This window comes from Euprymna scolopes, chromosome 2 (assembly GCF_053919585.1).
Source record: "Euprymna scolopes isolate OS-2025 chromosome 2, ASM5391958v1, whole genome shotgun sequence".
Classification (NCBI taxonomy): Eukaryota; Metazoa; Mollusca; class Cephalopoda; order Sepiida; family Sepiolidae; genus Euprymna; species Euprymna scolopes.
The window spans coordinates 192,691,201-192,708,185 of record NC_136483.1 but is presented as its reverse complement, the minus strand read 5'-3'; the positions used below and the strand labels follow the sequence as shown (position 1 = coordinate 192,708,185).

General features: G+C 35.5%; 1 protein-coding gene across 1 annotated transcript in view; it reads left to right on the top strand.

The window, feature by feature from the left end:
- Window positions 1-16,985, top strand: part of LOC145300440 (proton-coupled amino acid transporter 2-like) — a 108,248-nt gene that overhangs the window by 33,404 nt on the left and 57,859 nt on the right. Inside the window, 1 exon segment of the mRNA XM_080144483.1 lies at window positions 12,726-12,760. Within this exon segment, the coding sequence (XP_080000609.1) occupies window positions 12,739-12,760 (22 nt within the window). The 5' untranslated portion in view covers window positions 12,726-12,738.

Here is a 16,985-nt window from a genome sequence, read left to right as displayed (position 1 = left end):
ACAAGTTTTTAATGCATGGAGATATGAAAAAGCAGAATTATCCAAATGTGTAGGAAGGACCGCATGTCAGAACTAGATTGGAACTTTAAAAAAAAATTTTTTTATTACATTTTTACCTCAAACAAGGCACATTGCCACTTTGATGTAGGGGGCTACTATCAGGGACATAAGCTACAGGGGTACTATGTGGGGAGTTGGGCAGCAAGATGTCGGTTTACGTTACACTTGAACTTCTGCATGTCACTACAGTTGGGGAAACGGGAACCCGGAAGGGAATTCCAAAGTCTAGCGGTTCTGGGGAAGAAACTACTGGAGTAGAAAGCTCTCTTACATCTAGGGATCTCTACTGTGAAGGGGTGGGATTTAGCTGCTTGTCGATTTGTCAGGGGGATTTACGTTGAGGGGATGCAAGTGCTTGCAGTTCGTCAAAGCATTCATCGTTAAAGTACTTGTAGAACAGGCAGAGGGATGCAACATTTCGTTGATGGGACAGAGTCTGAAGCTTAGATGACAGTTCAGGACCTATCAGGTTGGTGACTCTCTTTTGAACCTTGTTTAGTAGCAAGAGACTAGTAGCAGATGCACCAGCCCAAATATGACAACAGTACTCCATACATGGGCGAATGGTGGCCTTATATAGGTACAGGATACTTTCGGGAGTTAGTAGCTTTCTAACATGGTAGAGAGAACCTACCTTCTTCGCAGCGGTCCTAGCAATGCTCTCAATGTAATTATTCCAACACGTTTCCTGTGAACGTTAGGCCGAGGAGTTTAAAAGATGTACTTTCAAATAAAGAGTCTTTGGCCATTGCTATTGGTGGTAGAGAAAGTTTCTTGTAATTATTGAAGGAAACAAGTTTAGTCTTGGCAGCATTGAATGTGACCATCCATTTTTGCTCCCATTCCACTACAGATTGGAGGTCGTCCTCTAGTGTTTCTGCCATTTCTTTAGATATGTGTTCATTTGTTTTCCTGTCGTGTCTGTTACAGAATGTGATGTCATCAACATATATACCCATCTCACAGGCAAGTTTGTCAGAGAGGTCATTTATGAATATTAGGAATAATAGAGGTCCAAGGAGAGACCCTTATGCACTCCCACATTTATATCATTGTTTAGATATATGACTGTCGCAGACAACCTGAATTTTTCTCTTATCTAAGAAGGATTTAATTATGTTAAGTATTCTACCAGTGATAGCGTATGATCTGATTTTCCTGAGAAGAACTTCATGCCATACTCTGTCAAAAGCCTTAGATATATCTAGAGCTACCCCTCTACTCTCCCCCTGCTTTGTCCAGTGAATGGTACATACGTTTAAAGATTACAGTTAGGATGTCTGCTGTGGAACGGGGGAACGGGCTTGCCTAAATCCATATCAAAAGCTTCTTGATAGAATTAGACTGCTGGCAGAGAGACAACTGACATTTCGTTGTTGCATTCTTCAATTTAAGATTATGCCTCAGAATTTTTTAAATAAAGATTGATAATTTAGTAGGCAAGGACTTTTTCATCTTCCTACTTCCTCTTTCTCACAGAAGATTGGAAAGCCATTTGCTAGAAGCAAAGAAATTAATTTGGGAGATGGAAAGGATCCAAACCAGTATCAGCAGGCACAAAATGTCTATTTTATTCAATGAAATACGCCTAAAAGAAAGAATGCTGCATATATATATATATATATATATATATATATATATATACTCCTATAAATTTTTTTTTTTTTTTTTTTGTGTTTTGATATTCATATTAAAAACCCTTTTTTTCTATTTATAAAGAAAATGCAACTTTGTTTTGCATTCATCTGCAAAAAATCTAGCTAATTTGCATATTCTTTTAAACATTCATTTTAATTAATTCCCTATTGTTTTTTTTTTGTTTTTTGTTTTTTTTTTCGGTTTTCTTATGGGATTAGCATCTTTAGTTAACTATTACGTATAATTATATTCACTAGTTGCGATTTTGAAAATAAAAAAAATATCTATACTAGCCTGAGTGCCCGGCGTTGCCTGAATGGCCACTGCAAGGAAAGTGGGCTCTCTCTACAGTGCTAGAAAACTACTAACACCAGAAAGTATCCTGTACCTCTATAAGGCAACCATTCGCCCATGTATGGAGTATTGCTGTCATATTTGGGCTGGTGTATCGGCTACTAGTCTCTCGCTCCTTGACAAGGTTCAAAAGAGAGTCGCCAATCTGATAGGCCCTGAACTGGCATCTAAGCTTCAGCCTCTGTCCCATCGATGAAACGTTGCATCCCTCTGCCTGTTCTACAAGTATTATAATGGTGAATGCTCTGACGAACTGCAAGCACTTGTGCCCCCACGACGTGAACACCCTCGACAGACCCGACAGGCTGCAAAATCCCACCCCCACACTGTAGAAATCCCTAGATGTAAAAGATCTTTCTACTCTAGTAGTTTCTTCCCCAGAACCGCTGGACTTTGGAATTCCATTCCAGGTCTCTGTTTCCCCAACTGTACTTACGTGCAGAAGTTCAAGTGCAACGTGAACCAACATCTTGCTGCCCAAATCCCTACATAGTACCCCAGTAGTTGTTGCCCCTGTTAGTAGCCCCCTACACCAAAGTGGCAATGTGCCTTGTATGGGGTGAAAATGTAATATAAAAAAAAAAAAAACTGCCATTAGCGTATTAAGCGATGCTCTTTGTATAAACAAATCGAGCTTAGGCATTTGGATGATCGTTAATTCACTACCCACACAGCAGCAGCCAAATAGCGTAATGGTAAGAAGCCTTGACTGTCATTTAGGCGGTCGGGATTCGATCCTGGCTTGAGGTAGTTGCCTGTCTAGCCGCACTGATGAACTGTGATGCAGCGAAACAGTACTGTATGTGGATGACATATATATATATTTAGTTCCTTCAGCTATAATCGAAACTGAAACCAAAACTTATAAAGAATTCTTGATAAAATTATTTATAAAAAAAATAGATTACTAAGGTGCCATCAGCTAAAATTGCAACCAAGACTTAGAAAGAATTCTTGATAAAATTATTTTAAAAAAATATTGGAGTGCCATTAGCTATAATTGAAACCGAAGCTAAAACTTATGAGGAATTCTTGGTAAAATTATAAAAAAATAGATGACTTAAGTGCTATCAGCTATAATCGAAACCAAAATTATGAAGAATTGTTGGCAAAATTATTTATTACAAGAAATGGAAATACATAACAATTAAACTATATTAACGATATTAATAAGTTCCTCGTACCTAACATTTTTTTTCTAACCTCTTTATCTTTAATCTCTTTATCTCTAACCTTTTCATCTGACCTTTTCATCTCTGACCTTTTTATTTTTAACCTTTACTTTTTTTTTTTTTTAAATGGAGAGTAGATAATGCATGTGGATGTGTTATCGGCAGCTCCAGTAACTCTCGCTTCTCCTTATTTGTCCAATGAATGATTTTTCTGACAAAGGGTGAAGAAAAAGCTGCTTTCCAGGTCGGTAATACTTTGTGAACAGTAGCCTGAGCTGTTGGAAATTTTTCTGTTTCTATGTCTATCCTTGTGGCCACGTCACTAGTAAGGGTGCTGGAGGTAAACATTTCATCTGGGCTGACGTTATCCGCCTGATAGTCAGAAACCCGAACCTTGGATTAACCACTAAAGAGGCTAATCTATTAGGTGCAAAGTACTGAGGCTGCTATATTGCCATTTGGATTTTGGACTGTGCAGTAGTTTCTGGTGGGGCCTCTTGATACCATACTAGTGGGTAATTGTTACAGCTTTACCTTATGTGTGACAGAAAAAAAAAAAAATTCCTGTCCTTTTCTCTCTTGCTTTCCCTCTCTAATCTGCTTTAACCAAGTCTGTCGACTTGTTACACAAATCCCAAAACCTCAACATAAATTATCTCCAGAAAAAAAACACGAACAAACCTAGAACCCCATTCTCCCTTACTACCATGTCTCCTTCTCCAACATCAGGGGTCTATGTTCCAACCTTCCAGAGGTTGAAACCCAATTACAGGAAATGAAACCAGACATTATTTCTAAGCAAAACTGGCATAGGGCCGACCACTTCCCTAGATGAGTTCATAATTAGAGGATACTCTAACTTAACATCTAAATCTGACCCCCAAGATCGCCATGGGCATGGAATATGTGCCTACATTAAAGATGGCTTTCTGTGTGGTAGGGATATCGCCAGAGAAGACCCTAATTTACCTTATATGTGCTTCTGGGTTGCACTTGCTTACACCACTGCATTTATATTTGCCCTCTATCACCCCCACAACAGCGGAGTTACTATCTTTCAGAGCATATTTGAGAAAATTGACCACATCCTGTCTGCTCATCCCTCGGCTAACATTCACATTTGTGTTGACTTCAATGTCCACAATGTGGAATGGCTGACCCACTCAAACAAGACAGATGATGAGGGGAGGTTCTGTCATGATTTCTCCATTGCCTATGACCTCACTCAGATTGTTCACGAACCCACCTGTGTGCCCGATACTACCAGTCAGTATGCAAGCCTTCTACACCTTTTTCTCACAACTTCCCCTGAGCTATGTTCATGTTCTGTTCTATCTTCTCTGGGATCTTCTGACCACTCGGTTGTATCAGTTAAGATAAAAATGAAATGCAACAAGTGTTCAGACTTACCTCTCCACCGTAGAGTATATTGATACTCTATGGTTGACTGGAATAGCTTCCGTACATTTATATCTGATCTACCTCTGCATTTTATGTTTAAAAAGGATGTGTCCTCTATAGTATCAGACCTGACCGAATAGTTAATTGTAGGTATAGACCGATTCATACCATCCAAAAAATTCCAACAAAAACCTAATAGCCAGCCATGGTTCTCCCCAGAATGTGCTGCTGTCATCGCGCGCAGAAATCACTTTTTCCATAGCTACCAACGTAATAGATGTACTGAGACTAGAGCTGCTTTCAGGACTGCCAGCAACCACTGTAAAAGAGTAATAAAAAATGCAAGAGAGCTATATGCTTAGTCCGTTAAATCCAAAGTAGCTGAGCAGTGGCTTAGTTCCCACCAGTTCTGGCAAATAGCAAACAGGATCCTGAACAGAAGCGTGCATTATATCCCAACCATCATCAATGGACCTGAGGTTATCTTGTCAGCATCAGACAAAGCCAAACTATTTGCCAAGAACTTTGCAGCTAATTCTACCCTATGCGACGAAGGCCATCAACTCCCCGTATTTCCTCCTATAACAGGCAACATACTATGCAACATACAAATATCTATGCGTGATGTTGCCAAGCTAATCAAGAACCTTGATTCCAGTAAAGCAACTGGCCCTGACGGCATTCCAATTATAGTGTTGAAAAAGCTTCAACCAGAACTTGCCCCCATACTTACAAAACTGTTTAAGTGTTGTCTTAAGGAGAATTGCTTCCCAACACCCTGGAAAACCTCATCATGCCCTGTATTTAAGAATTCAGGTTAAGTCATCTCTCTCTCAGTGCAGATCAATAAATCTCCTGTGTGTCATGAGTAAGTTGCTGGAATCCATATTAAATAAAATAGTAGTCAACCACCTCAGCAGAAATAACCTGAGTGACATGCAATGTGGTTCTGCTAGATCTACAGCAGATGTGCTAACGGTTATATCTCATAGGATTAGTGAATCTCTCAACAAAGGCTTCCTTTCTAGGGCAATTGCTCTTGACATATCAAAGGCCTTCGATAAGGTATGGCATAAAGGCCTACTTCACAAGATTTCCAGCTACCGTATAACTGGAAATGTTTTCTCAATTATTAAATCCTTTCTCTCTAATAGGCTCATAAGAGTAGTGGTTGATGGGCAGAAATCAGAAGCCCACAGTATTAATGCTGATGTCCCCCAAGGGTCTATTCTGAGCCTAACTCTCTTCCTGATCTACATCAATGATCTCCCAAAACGCATACTTAAATCATTCGTTGACATCTATGCTGATAACACGACCATCTATAGCCACACATCAAAGGCTGTAAATGACAAAGTTCTCTCTGATTCTCTCTCTTCTGATCTTGAGCGCCTGGTACAATGGGGGAAGAGGTAGCTGGTTACTTTTAATGCATCTAAAACCAAGCTTCTATCTTTACATCGTCAACGCTCTGATCCCCATCTGGCATCAATTGAAATCGATGGCTCTCGTCTTGGGGAGGCTCCATGTTTTGACAAGCTTCTGGAATTGACCTTTACTCCTGATTTGAAATGGAACACGTACATCAAATCTGTTGCCAAGGTCACTAGAAAAATGGTGGGATCCTTCTACCGCTCCAGTAGATATCTCACTGCTGATGCAATTCTCTATCTATATAAAAGCCAAGTACGTCCAATGATGGAGTACTGCTGCCACATCTGGGCAGGAGATGCTAAAAACAGCCTATCCTGCCTTGACAGAGTACAAAATAGACTTCGTAACTTAGTAACTTCCCATGGAAGTTACTAAGTTGCGAAGAACTAAGTTAACTTCTTTCTTCCCTGCAACCTTTCTCCCACAGAAAGGATGTTGTGAGCTTGTCATTGTTTTATCGTTATTTCCATGGGAAGTGCTTGTCTGAGCTCTAATCTCTAGTCCCCCCCCTTGCCAATCTTTCACGAAAAACACCCGTCTAGCTGAAACCACTGTCAGTAATTTTCCCCACTCTTTATCTATGCCTAAATCAAAACGTAGATTCCATGAACAAAGCTTCTTTCTTAGAAGTGCATACCTGTGGAACTCTCTTCTGTTTGCCTTTTTCCCACCTGACTACAACTTGGATATCTTCAAGTCCAACATAAACAAATACCTGATGAACTTCCCCCTTAAGTAAGACACTTTATCAAATCTCCATTACTAACGATTACTACGATATTGTCCCATTGATTACTGTACACGCAATAACTCTTCTCCCCGAGTGGCCTCCGGGCCTTGATAAGTGGTGACTTCCTTGTAAAAAAAAAAATAATACAAAGAAAAAACGACCTGGATGTAAACGTGACAGAAAATAACACATTATATCATAATATATAGATGCATATAATTCTACATGATTTATACTTGCGTAAAAAGTTACAGTAAACACAAACCTCTTTCTATACATTTTTATGTATGCGTATATATATTTGTTTAAAAAATTTTGCCTACCAAACTTCTCTGTCCATTTTTGGTCTACTGACATGAAACTTAATATATAGGATATTCAAACCCATACAAAACTTTATATTTGGGTTTTAGCCGGGGAAAATCGGTGAAAATTAAAATAATGAAATTTGCTGAATGACGGCATTACGAATATGCATGCATAACGTGATGGCTATTGGTTCACGTTTTAATTTTTAGCCTTGCAGTAAACATGTCTTCATAGCTCAGGCATTAACATCAAAAGAAAAGGTAAATTGTCAGCTAAACGTTTTGGTTTTGATTTTTGGTGGTGGTGCACAAGTCATTTTTTTAACTTTTTAAATCAGTACTATATGTTGGGTCCAATAAAATATAATAATAAATACGAAATCTCATTAATCAAAACATCATATTTAAGCGTATTTTATGACTGACCAATACAATTATAACCTTTAGTACTTCTCATTACTATTAGTAGCAGAATTTAAAACCAGTGCTTCGATTGGCAGTAATGCTACTGTTGCTTATTTGATAATAATATTATCCTATTATTCTTTTATTTTTTACTTTTTGTTAATGACAATGGTACTCTAAATTTTTAATTTATAGCATTTAATCATTTCATTCAAATTTTGGTCCCCTGATTTATCGGAGAGGGACCTATGTTTTCAGTGGCGTCCGTGCATCCATTATTCCGGACAATTGCTAGATAACCGTCCATTAGTTTTTCTTGAAATTTTGCCACAAATTGTATTTCATTATATAGGTGTGCACAGTAAAAAAAATTGTTTGGCGAAAATACTCGTTGGGAGCTCGAGATCAAAAATGCCTCAAAATGGCTAAAAATGATACATTTTGCCTCATAACTTTTGATCCATCTGAAACTTGGCCAAAATGTGGAGCCCATTGTTCTTAATATAAATCCAGTATGGGTGAATCTGGCAAAATTCTGGTTTTCGTACTTGGGGACTTTTACTGCTAAAAAGGCCTTTTTTGTGGCTCTTTTTTCTTATTTCTCAACAAAAACTTGATATATCTGACTATATAGTGGTTTTTCACGGTGGTCAACTCAAATATACATGTGTTAAGGCCTGAAACTGCACCATTATCCATTTACACTGGGATTCGGCATCCCCAGGAGCACAAAATAGGTCACGAATGCCCTAAAATGGCCAAAAATGACACGTTTTGCCCCATAGCGTTTGATCCATCCATTAGATTTTCCTGAAACTTGGCCAAAATGTGGAGGCTATTGTTCTTAATATAAATTCAGTATGGGTGACCATGGCAAAATTCTGGTTCGCATCCCTCTGGGACTTTTAGGGCTAAAAAACATACCTTTTTGGAGCTCTTTTTTCATATTACTCAAACTCTTGATATGTATGTCTATATAGTGGTTTTCCATGATGCTGAATTCAAATATTCATATCTTAAGTTGCAAAACTGCACTGTTTGTCCATTTTCACTGGAATTCGACATTCCCAGGAGCTCAAAAGGGGTTACGAATGCCCCAAAATTGCAAAAAATGACACTTTTTACCTCATAACTTTTGCTCCATCCATTAGATTTTTCTGAAACTTGGCGAAAATATGAAGACAACGTTGGCCCTTCACATTTCTCACATTCATCATTTCTTCACTATGTTTTGTGGCGTCACCTCACATGCAACACCAGAGGGGACCACGCATGCACGGTTTGTTACTATTGTATTTATCTTAATTATTAATATTGTTGTTGCCATTGTTATTACTATTATTATCACTATGATTTTATTATATTTTTTTAAATTTATGTGTTTTCCTTATTAATGTTAGGATTAGAATGGTCTTGTAAGTCCTTCCGCCCTGTCGTATCATGCATCTTTTCGTCTGGGTGATTTCTGGTGTCTGTCTTGACATCGACACAGTTGTGCATTCAACTTGATTTAACCTAATTTTCAAATATAACGTCTGTTTGCTATTAAACGCCTGACCAGTGATGAACTGCTTAGCTTTTAGTGACTGAAATTTAAGATCCAACCTTGTGTTTTTTGGATATTCTCAGCAACTGCAAGCGGATTTCTATATTCCTTCAAGCTACATTGGATATCTTCTCCAGCTAAATCGGATTATTTTCACTGTGGACTTACCTTTGTATTCTTGTTGACATTGTATTCCGACTATTTGTTTAAAAACTTGACTTCTTATATTTGGTTTAAGGATTTCTTAAAAAAAATTTTTAGAGTACTCTGTCAAACAATAACTTTCCTTGTAAATTTTAATTTACAGTCCTGATTTCTTTTCCTTATATATATTATTATTATTATTATTTATAATTATTGATTCCTATATTGTGTGAAATCGGAAATATTTCGACAAGCTACACCTGGAGAAAGTCAGTTTACATCGGGCGAAACGTTGTATGAATAACCCTCAAGATGAGAACAGTAGGCAGAATAATTCAAACAATATGAAAACTAAAGCAGTTAAGAAATTAATGGGAATTTATAATGTATTGATTTTTTTATTTTGAATTTAAAATCAGTTTTTTTTGTATTTCAATTGAATTTGAAAGTTTTTGTCATTTTTGGTGCATAAAGTAAGCAAGGTCTAATGTATATATTGATATTATCAAAGGGCTCAGTCGAGTTGCTGCATCAGCAATTTTTTGTGACATGCGATTGACTTTTTCCTTATATTTATTCACTAAAAATCTACGCAATTGTGCAGAATAGTGGATTTTGAAACGAATGCACTTCAAGTGAAAACATTATCATATACTTGCGTATCATGACCCCTGACTTGAAATGGAAGATTTACATCAGATCTGTTGTGCAAATCACTAGAAAAATGGTAGGACCCATCTGTAATGGTTGATGTTAACACATTGACGTACAAAATCAAAATGCATAAATGTGTTTGTACACCTATCCTTTGTGCATACACTATACTGAATAAAAACAAATAATTATACTTTGAACCAAACAAAACTTTCTGGATTTAATTGAAATGATCTTTCTGGGAGCTACCTAAACCCTTTAAAAGCCAGATTTTTCTTCAATAAACTAGTTGACCCGAGTTTATGGATTGGTGTTGCTGGGCGTTTGTCTCGGCAACATCTTTCTACACACACACACACACACACACACACACACACACACACACACACACATTAACGAACACACATTAACGAACACACACACACACATTAACGAACACACACACATTAACGAACACACACACACACACATTAACGAACACACAGACACACACACATTAACGAACACACAGACACACACACATTAACGAACACACAGACACACACACATTAACGAACACACAGACACACACACATTAACGAACACACAGACACACAACTCATTGAATTATCATCTGCCAATCTGTATAAACTTTATTTATTGAAATATTCCAATCTTTTTTACTGAACTCCAATGATAATAAAATATTAAATGAACATTAACTCTTATAAACAACTTTCAATGAATTGCAATTTATAAAAATGAGCAGAGAAGGTTTGATAACGATTTTCCTGACCCCTGAAACTCACAGCTCTTAATTGATCCAGACTTCTAATATCTCAACTGAATGAACCTCCTTGTTTTTACAAGAACTGTAAAAATTGTCACAAACATTCCTATTCTTTTCCTATTGCTGTAAACCTTCAATTTTAAACATATATAAAATCTCTTTTGTGAATATATGCCTTCTTACCTCCTTATTTTGTTTTCTTTACCGTATGACAATGTCTCTCATTTTTCTAACATTTAATTATAAAGCCTGCAAATCTTTTTCACTGGAAATCTCTATGAATCCAGCTCATCCCAAAAATGCATCGCCCATTACAAAACACCCTTAAGTATAACCCCAAAACCAGCGTGAACATATCCCTAAAAACTAATGACTGACATTGCTAAAACTGGTGATCGGAATTTCATAATTCTACCGCTTCAGAAAGTATGTTACTCCCGCTGCAATCCTTTACCTGTACTAGAATCAAACATGTCCTAAGATGGAGTACTGCTGTCACATTTAGAGTGGAGCTCCTTATGAGTACCCTTTTCTGTCTTGACAAAACCATCTACGGAATTTAGTGGGCAAGGACCATTTCACTTCCATTCTTCCTCTTTCTCACAGGAGAGACGTTGCGAGTCTATCATTACTTTTATGGTAGGTGCTTGGCTGAGTTCCAATCTATGGTTCCTCTATGTAAAACGTTTGTAACACATACTCGTCTGCGAAAAACTTCTCTCACATCCTATCGGTGCCTAGAACTAAACGAGAATTCCATGGGCAGAGGTTCTTTCCCAGAACTGTGGAATACAGTACCGTGTGTCTGCTTCTCGATTGACTATAACATGGTCATCTTCAAATCTGATATGAATAAATTCCTATTGAAGCATTCTCTAAAATAATGTATGCTCTAAGTTTCATCGTAACTGATCATGTTGTCGCACCATCTCATCTACCCAACACTTAACTTTTATCTCAGAGTGACCTTTAGATCTTGATAAGTGGTGGCCTCCCAAGTAAAAAAAAAAAAAAATTGTTAAAATTAGTATAAATTACAAAAGAAAATCCAGTACAAAAATTTATTGAGCTTATCGATTTATAGAATTTTATGTGTTAATGCGAAAATTTTCTTTTAAAAAAAAGGGGAGGTAACTACATTCGACCATTTTGACCAACCTGATCTATCTCCCTTACTTTCAATCAAAATCTGCCATTTCAAAATATAAAAATGTTCATCTGTTATTGGGATGATTTTTTGTAAAAACTAGATCTAGCACATCTTCTAATGAATCATATTTTGTCATTTTTGGAAGTTATACTAATTTTGACATGACATGTAAAGATGTAATAATGTTTTCACCTGAAATAAATTTGTTTCAAAATCCACTATTCTGCAGAAGCACTAAAATCTACATTTGATTTTTACCATTATTTATGGGGTTAGTTTTGTTTTATTATTTATTTTTTTTCAGATATGTTCATAGAATAATTTTATTCTTACAGCAGTTTAAATAACTTAACAAATCTATGCCGTGCATACCATGTGAGAAACACTGCCAGCCAGGACAGTTTTTTTTTTTTTTTTTTTCAATTTTTGTCAGTTATTTTTATTTTTTAAACCTGAAAATTTAATGAAAACTTTCTTTTCTCCTAGGCATTACAGGTTTTTCTTTCCTTTATTACTTAAATCTGTCAGTGTCTAAATGTTACAAAACAGAAACAAAGCATCCATGGAAGAAACTTACAAAAGCATAACCAGCCAAACATAATGTTGCTATCTGTACTAATTTTTGCAACTTTTTCTTTCTTAATTTTGGTTTAAAAAAAGTGCAATATTATTGTTATCCAATCTGGACAATCATGACTACATTAGACTAAGTTACAAAAAAACCCCTCCAAAACATGCAAACACACTGTGATGAGGATGGATTTAAGAGAAAGAGGGATAAATAAAGACCTGACCAAAGATAGGTTCGTTTGGAAGTCAATTGCTAAAAGCTGTTCAACACAGGTCAGTATGAAGAAATGGATGTGAAACCAAATATGGCAATGATGCTGAATATCATTAGTTAATTTTCTTAAATTATTATCAATATATCATGAGTTAGTTTCCTCTTCATTTTTTCAGAAAATTTTTCAAAATGAGTTTAGGTAATCCTCGTGGTGAGTATCATTGCGCCATTTTTTTTTTTTTTCATATTCGTTTTTTGTTAAACGAATCTTTCAGCTTTTCCCACATTTTTGTGAAAGCAACTCTAACAGCAAAATGATTTACACCCACCATTTTTCTTCCCCTTTTTTTCTTAAAAAAAAAAAAAAAAAAAAAAATGAATGCATTTTTACAAAAGAGATTTGAACATTCTACAAATAGTTTTGTACATTATTGAATTTAGTTTTGTAAGTTTACCTTGGTTAATAAAAATATAACTGTGAAAAAAATATTTATTTTCTTAGAAATTAAGTAAGTCCTCACTTAATAAAAACTAATATTAAAATGTTTTTGATTCGGACAGCATAATATGTTTGCTGACACATCGAAAGAAGTAAATGAAAGAAATAATTCTACTAATGTTATTTCAAAGTTTCGTATAATTTATTTTATTAGCAACTAGCAGGAATACTTGATTATTTAGAGTCGAATGTAGATCAGCCACTTTTCAAAAAGAAAGGGAAAGTGAATATAACAGTGAATATAAATAGATTGTATCTTAAATATTTTCTCTGGTGTCCATGATGACAATGAGAGTGTAAGAGCGTTTCCCTCTTTCTTGTGACTAATTAAAAATAAAATATTGATAAGGTTAATTATTGAAATAAATGGAATCGTTTGAAAATAAAAATTTTGTTTTTTAACATCTGAAACCAATGGCATGACTAACAAAAAAAATTTTTTTTATTCAATTATGAAAATTTATTCTGCTGATGAAAAACATCAACCACTATTTGTAAATCTGAAATTTTGATACAATTTTTAAAGCCAATACTCATCAACTATCAGTATTATTGAATATTAACATCATATCACCCGGGCAATATTGAGTTAACTAAAAGCAAAGAAGTTCTTCTGGGCAAGGCTGCATTTCAACACACCTGCTCTGTCTAGGATATTGAACACTTCTGGATTACTATATATCACTTAGCAAATGTAATTTGTTGCTCCTGTTTTTTAAGTGAAGAATGAAAAAATATAATTCATGAGGCCTCCAGAGCACTACTGAAATCATCCAAATAAATTAAGGATGCTTCCAAAGCACTACTAAAGTCACAATTTTTGAGTTTCTTGTCCCCTTTCCTTTTAAAAAGATTTCTAAATTATTATGGAATTACATTGAAAAACTCTATCCCTGGCAAAATCTCTTCAATAGCCCACTTGGAAGTAAACTTTAATTATCTTCATTAGTTAATTTTACATAAGAATACATGTTTAAATTTCATGTAGATTCTCTAACCATTCTTTCTATAAGGTACACGTAGACATTGTGTTTTATACATGGAAATAAGTGCAATTGTTTTTCTTTTTCACAAATCCATTTTTCTCGATCTGAAGTTGTGATAATCTATGATTCTCCAAATCCTTTTTGTCTGATGCAAAATTTTGTATATCTACGGTTTTCCTAAATCCTTTTTGTCTGATCCAAAATTTTGACCATCTACAATTTCCCCAAAATCCTTTTTGTCTGACCAAAAATTTTGTTCATCGATGATTCCTGAAATCCTTTTTGTCGGATTAAAAATTTTGTACATCTTCAGTTTTCCCAAATACTTTTGGTCTGTTCTCCATTTTTTTAAAAATCTGATTTCCCCAAATCCTTTCTATATTACTCCAAATTTTATTAAGTGTACAATTCCTCAAATCCTTTTTGTCTGACCGAAAATTTTATTCATCTCCAATGCCTCAAATCCGTTTTGTCTGATGCAAAATATTTTTTACAGTTTTCCCAAATTCTTTTTTATATGATCCAAAATTTTGTTCATCTATGATTTCCCCAAATCCATTTTGTCTAACACAAAATTTTGTACAGTCTCCCCAAATCCTTTTTGTCTGATGCAAAATTTTGTTGATGTACAATTCCTCAAATCCTTTTTATCTGACCCCAAATTTTTCATTAGTATTTGGATTATCTTAAATGCTAGAGAAATTGTAGCATTCGATAAAATCGAAATCTAATTTCTTTTTCTCATTCTTGTGAGATTTTTTTTGTTTTGAATTTAACCCCCCCCTCCCCCCCCCAAAAAAAAAAAAAAAACCCCAGAAAAACACATATGATTATGTGACAAATTATAGTTCATGCAATTATTTTGAAAGTGAAAATTATTTAAAGGAAATGGACTTTGGAATTATGGTTAGAACTTCTATTAATAAGTAATGTTAGCAAACTCAAATACAAATTAAACATGTTAAATACAAATTAAAAATGTTTTAGTATTCCGAAAATGAGGGCGTCCTATTAAGCAAGCAATATGATATTTATGGAGTATCTTTTTTTTTCATCTCGAACAAGTCTACTTGAAATGTAAAAAGCTACTATTTGGGATTGTGTCTAACAGACGACTGCAGGAAATTGAGCAGCAAGATGTCCGTTTACATTACATTTAAAATTCTGCAGGCTAGTATAGTCAGGGAAACAGGAAGGGAATTCTAAAGTTCTGTAGTCCGAGGGGGGGGGATCTATTAGAGTAGAAGGCTTTCCGGCATCTAGGTACCTCAACAGTGAAGGGATGGTATTTTACTGCTCGTCTGGTTAGTTGGGTGTATATACACCGAGAAGGTATTACTGAGAGTTCATCTCCATGTATTCCATTAGAGTATTTATAAAACAGGCATAAGGATACAGCATTGGGTGATGGGACAGAGGCTGGAGCTTGGTTGACAGTGAAGAACATATTAGATTTTTTTTTTTTTTTTCCAAAAGAAGTTTATTTAACCTTGGATTAGACCAGCTCTTATAAATTGTGACGAAATGTCCCAAATCACAAAACGGAGAAAGTATTTGAGTAAGTCAACAAAGAAATGACAACCAAAACTCAGCCCGCTTCCAATAACGGCAGTCAAAAGGAATGCAAAAACTAAGCTTGCATTCACCAAAGAAAAAAAAAACTCAGACCCTTTTTAACAACAAAAAATACAGAAGTTTATTCTTGCAAAGAAAGCTTACTGTCAACCGGTTTCATTTGAAACGGTTTCGGTGACTAAACTCATAAATATCATGCAGTCAGCCACGAGACCTCATTTTCACTCAACAATAACAACAACAAAAAAGATGTGTGATGGGTTTTCTTATGTATTAATAAAATATAAGAGTTGGTCTTAACAACGAAAAATAAGACTGGATCTTATAAGTCAGGCTGCCATTTCTATTTCTCACATTTGTTTGGAGGAGACTATCGTTAAAGAAAATGTAAAATTGACTCCAAAGTTGTAAAGATAAGAACAGTAGCCCAAATAATACAATCAATCATTCCTCATCTCTAAAATTGAAAACTGTCAAAGTCATAAAACTTTGTATTTCATTATCAACAAAATCACTTTCATCATTCATCATGATTGATTGGTCTTTGACATCAGTGTATAATTTACCTCTAGCAAAGTAATAAATGTATAAAGATAAAAAACAACACCCGACTAGCTACAACCACTATATATAATTTTCTCCTCTATCTGTGCCTAAATCTAACCGCAGATTTCATGAACAAAGTTTCTTTCCCAGAACTGCCCGCCTGTAGAACACTGTTCCAGTGGTCTGCTTCCCAGTTAAATACAACATAGTAACCTTCAAATCCAATGTAAACAAGTTCTTGTAGAACCGTCCCCATAAATAATCAAATTCTACCCAATTTACACCATTAATGATTACTACACCACCACCTTGCATTCATTAACACTTACCCTCGAGTGGCCTTTGGGTCTTGAGTAAAAAGTAAAAAAAGATCTAGAAATAAAAGTATGAACATGCCTTGTGTACCATTCTACATGTTGTGTTTGGACCAAAGCTGTTTTTCAATCCATCCAGTCAGACCCGCAACGAAGAGTCCTCATGACAAACAAAACATAAATAACAGGTGTTTATTATTTGTTAAAGATTACACGTGTCATTTGTTTACTTAGTTGCTTGTCTGATAGGATCAGAACACATATAACCCATTAACGCAATTGCCTTAATGCTTCAAACATTCAATTCCAACTGTCACTCCTCCTTGTTGATCTTTTGTTAGCAGTTGTCATTCAGCTGCCTAGAGGAGGCATCCTCTTAGGGTAACATCTTCCTGGTTTCTAGACATTGTTTCCCTATTTTTCCACTCAAATGGAAGCCTTCAAAGTCTAATGCAAACAAGTTCTTGTTGAGCCGCCCCCTTAAATAATCCAAATTCTACCCAATCTACACAATCT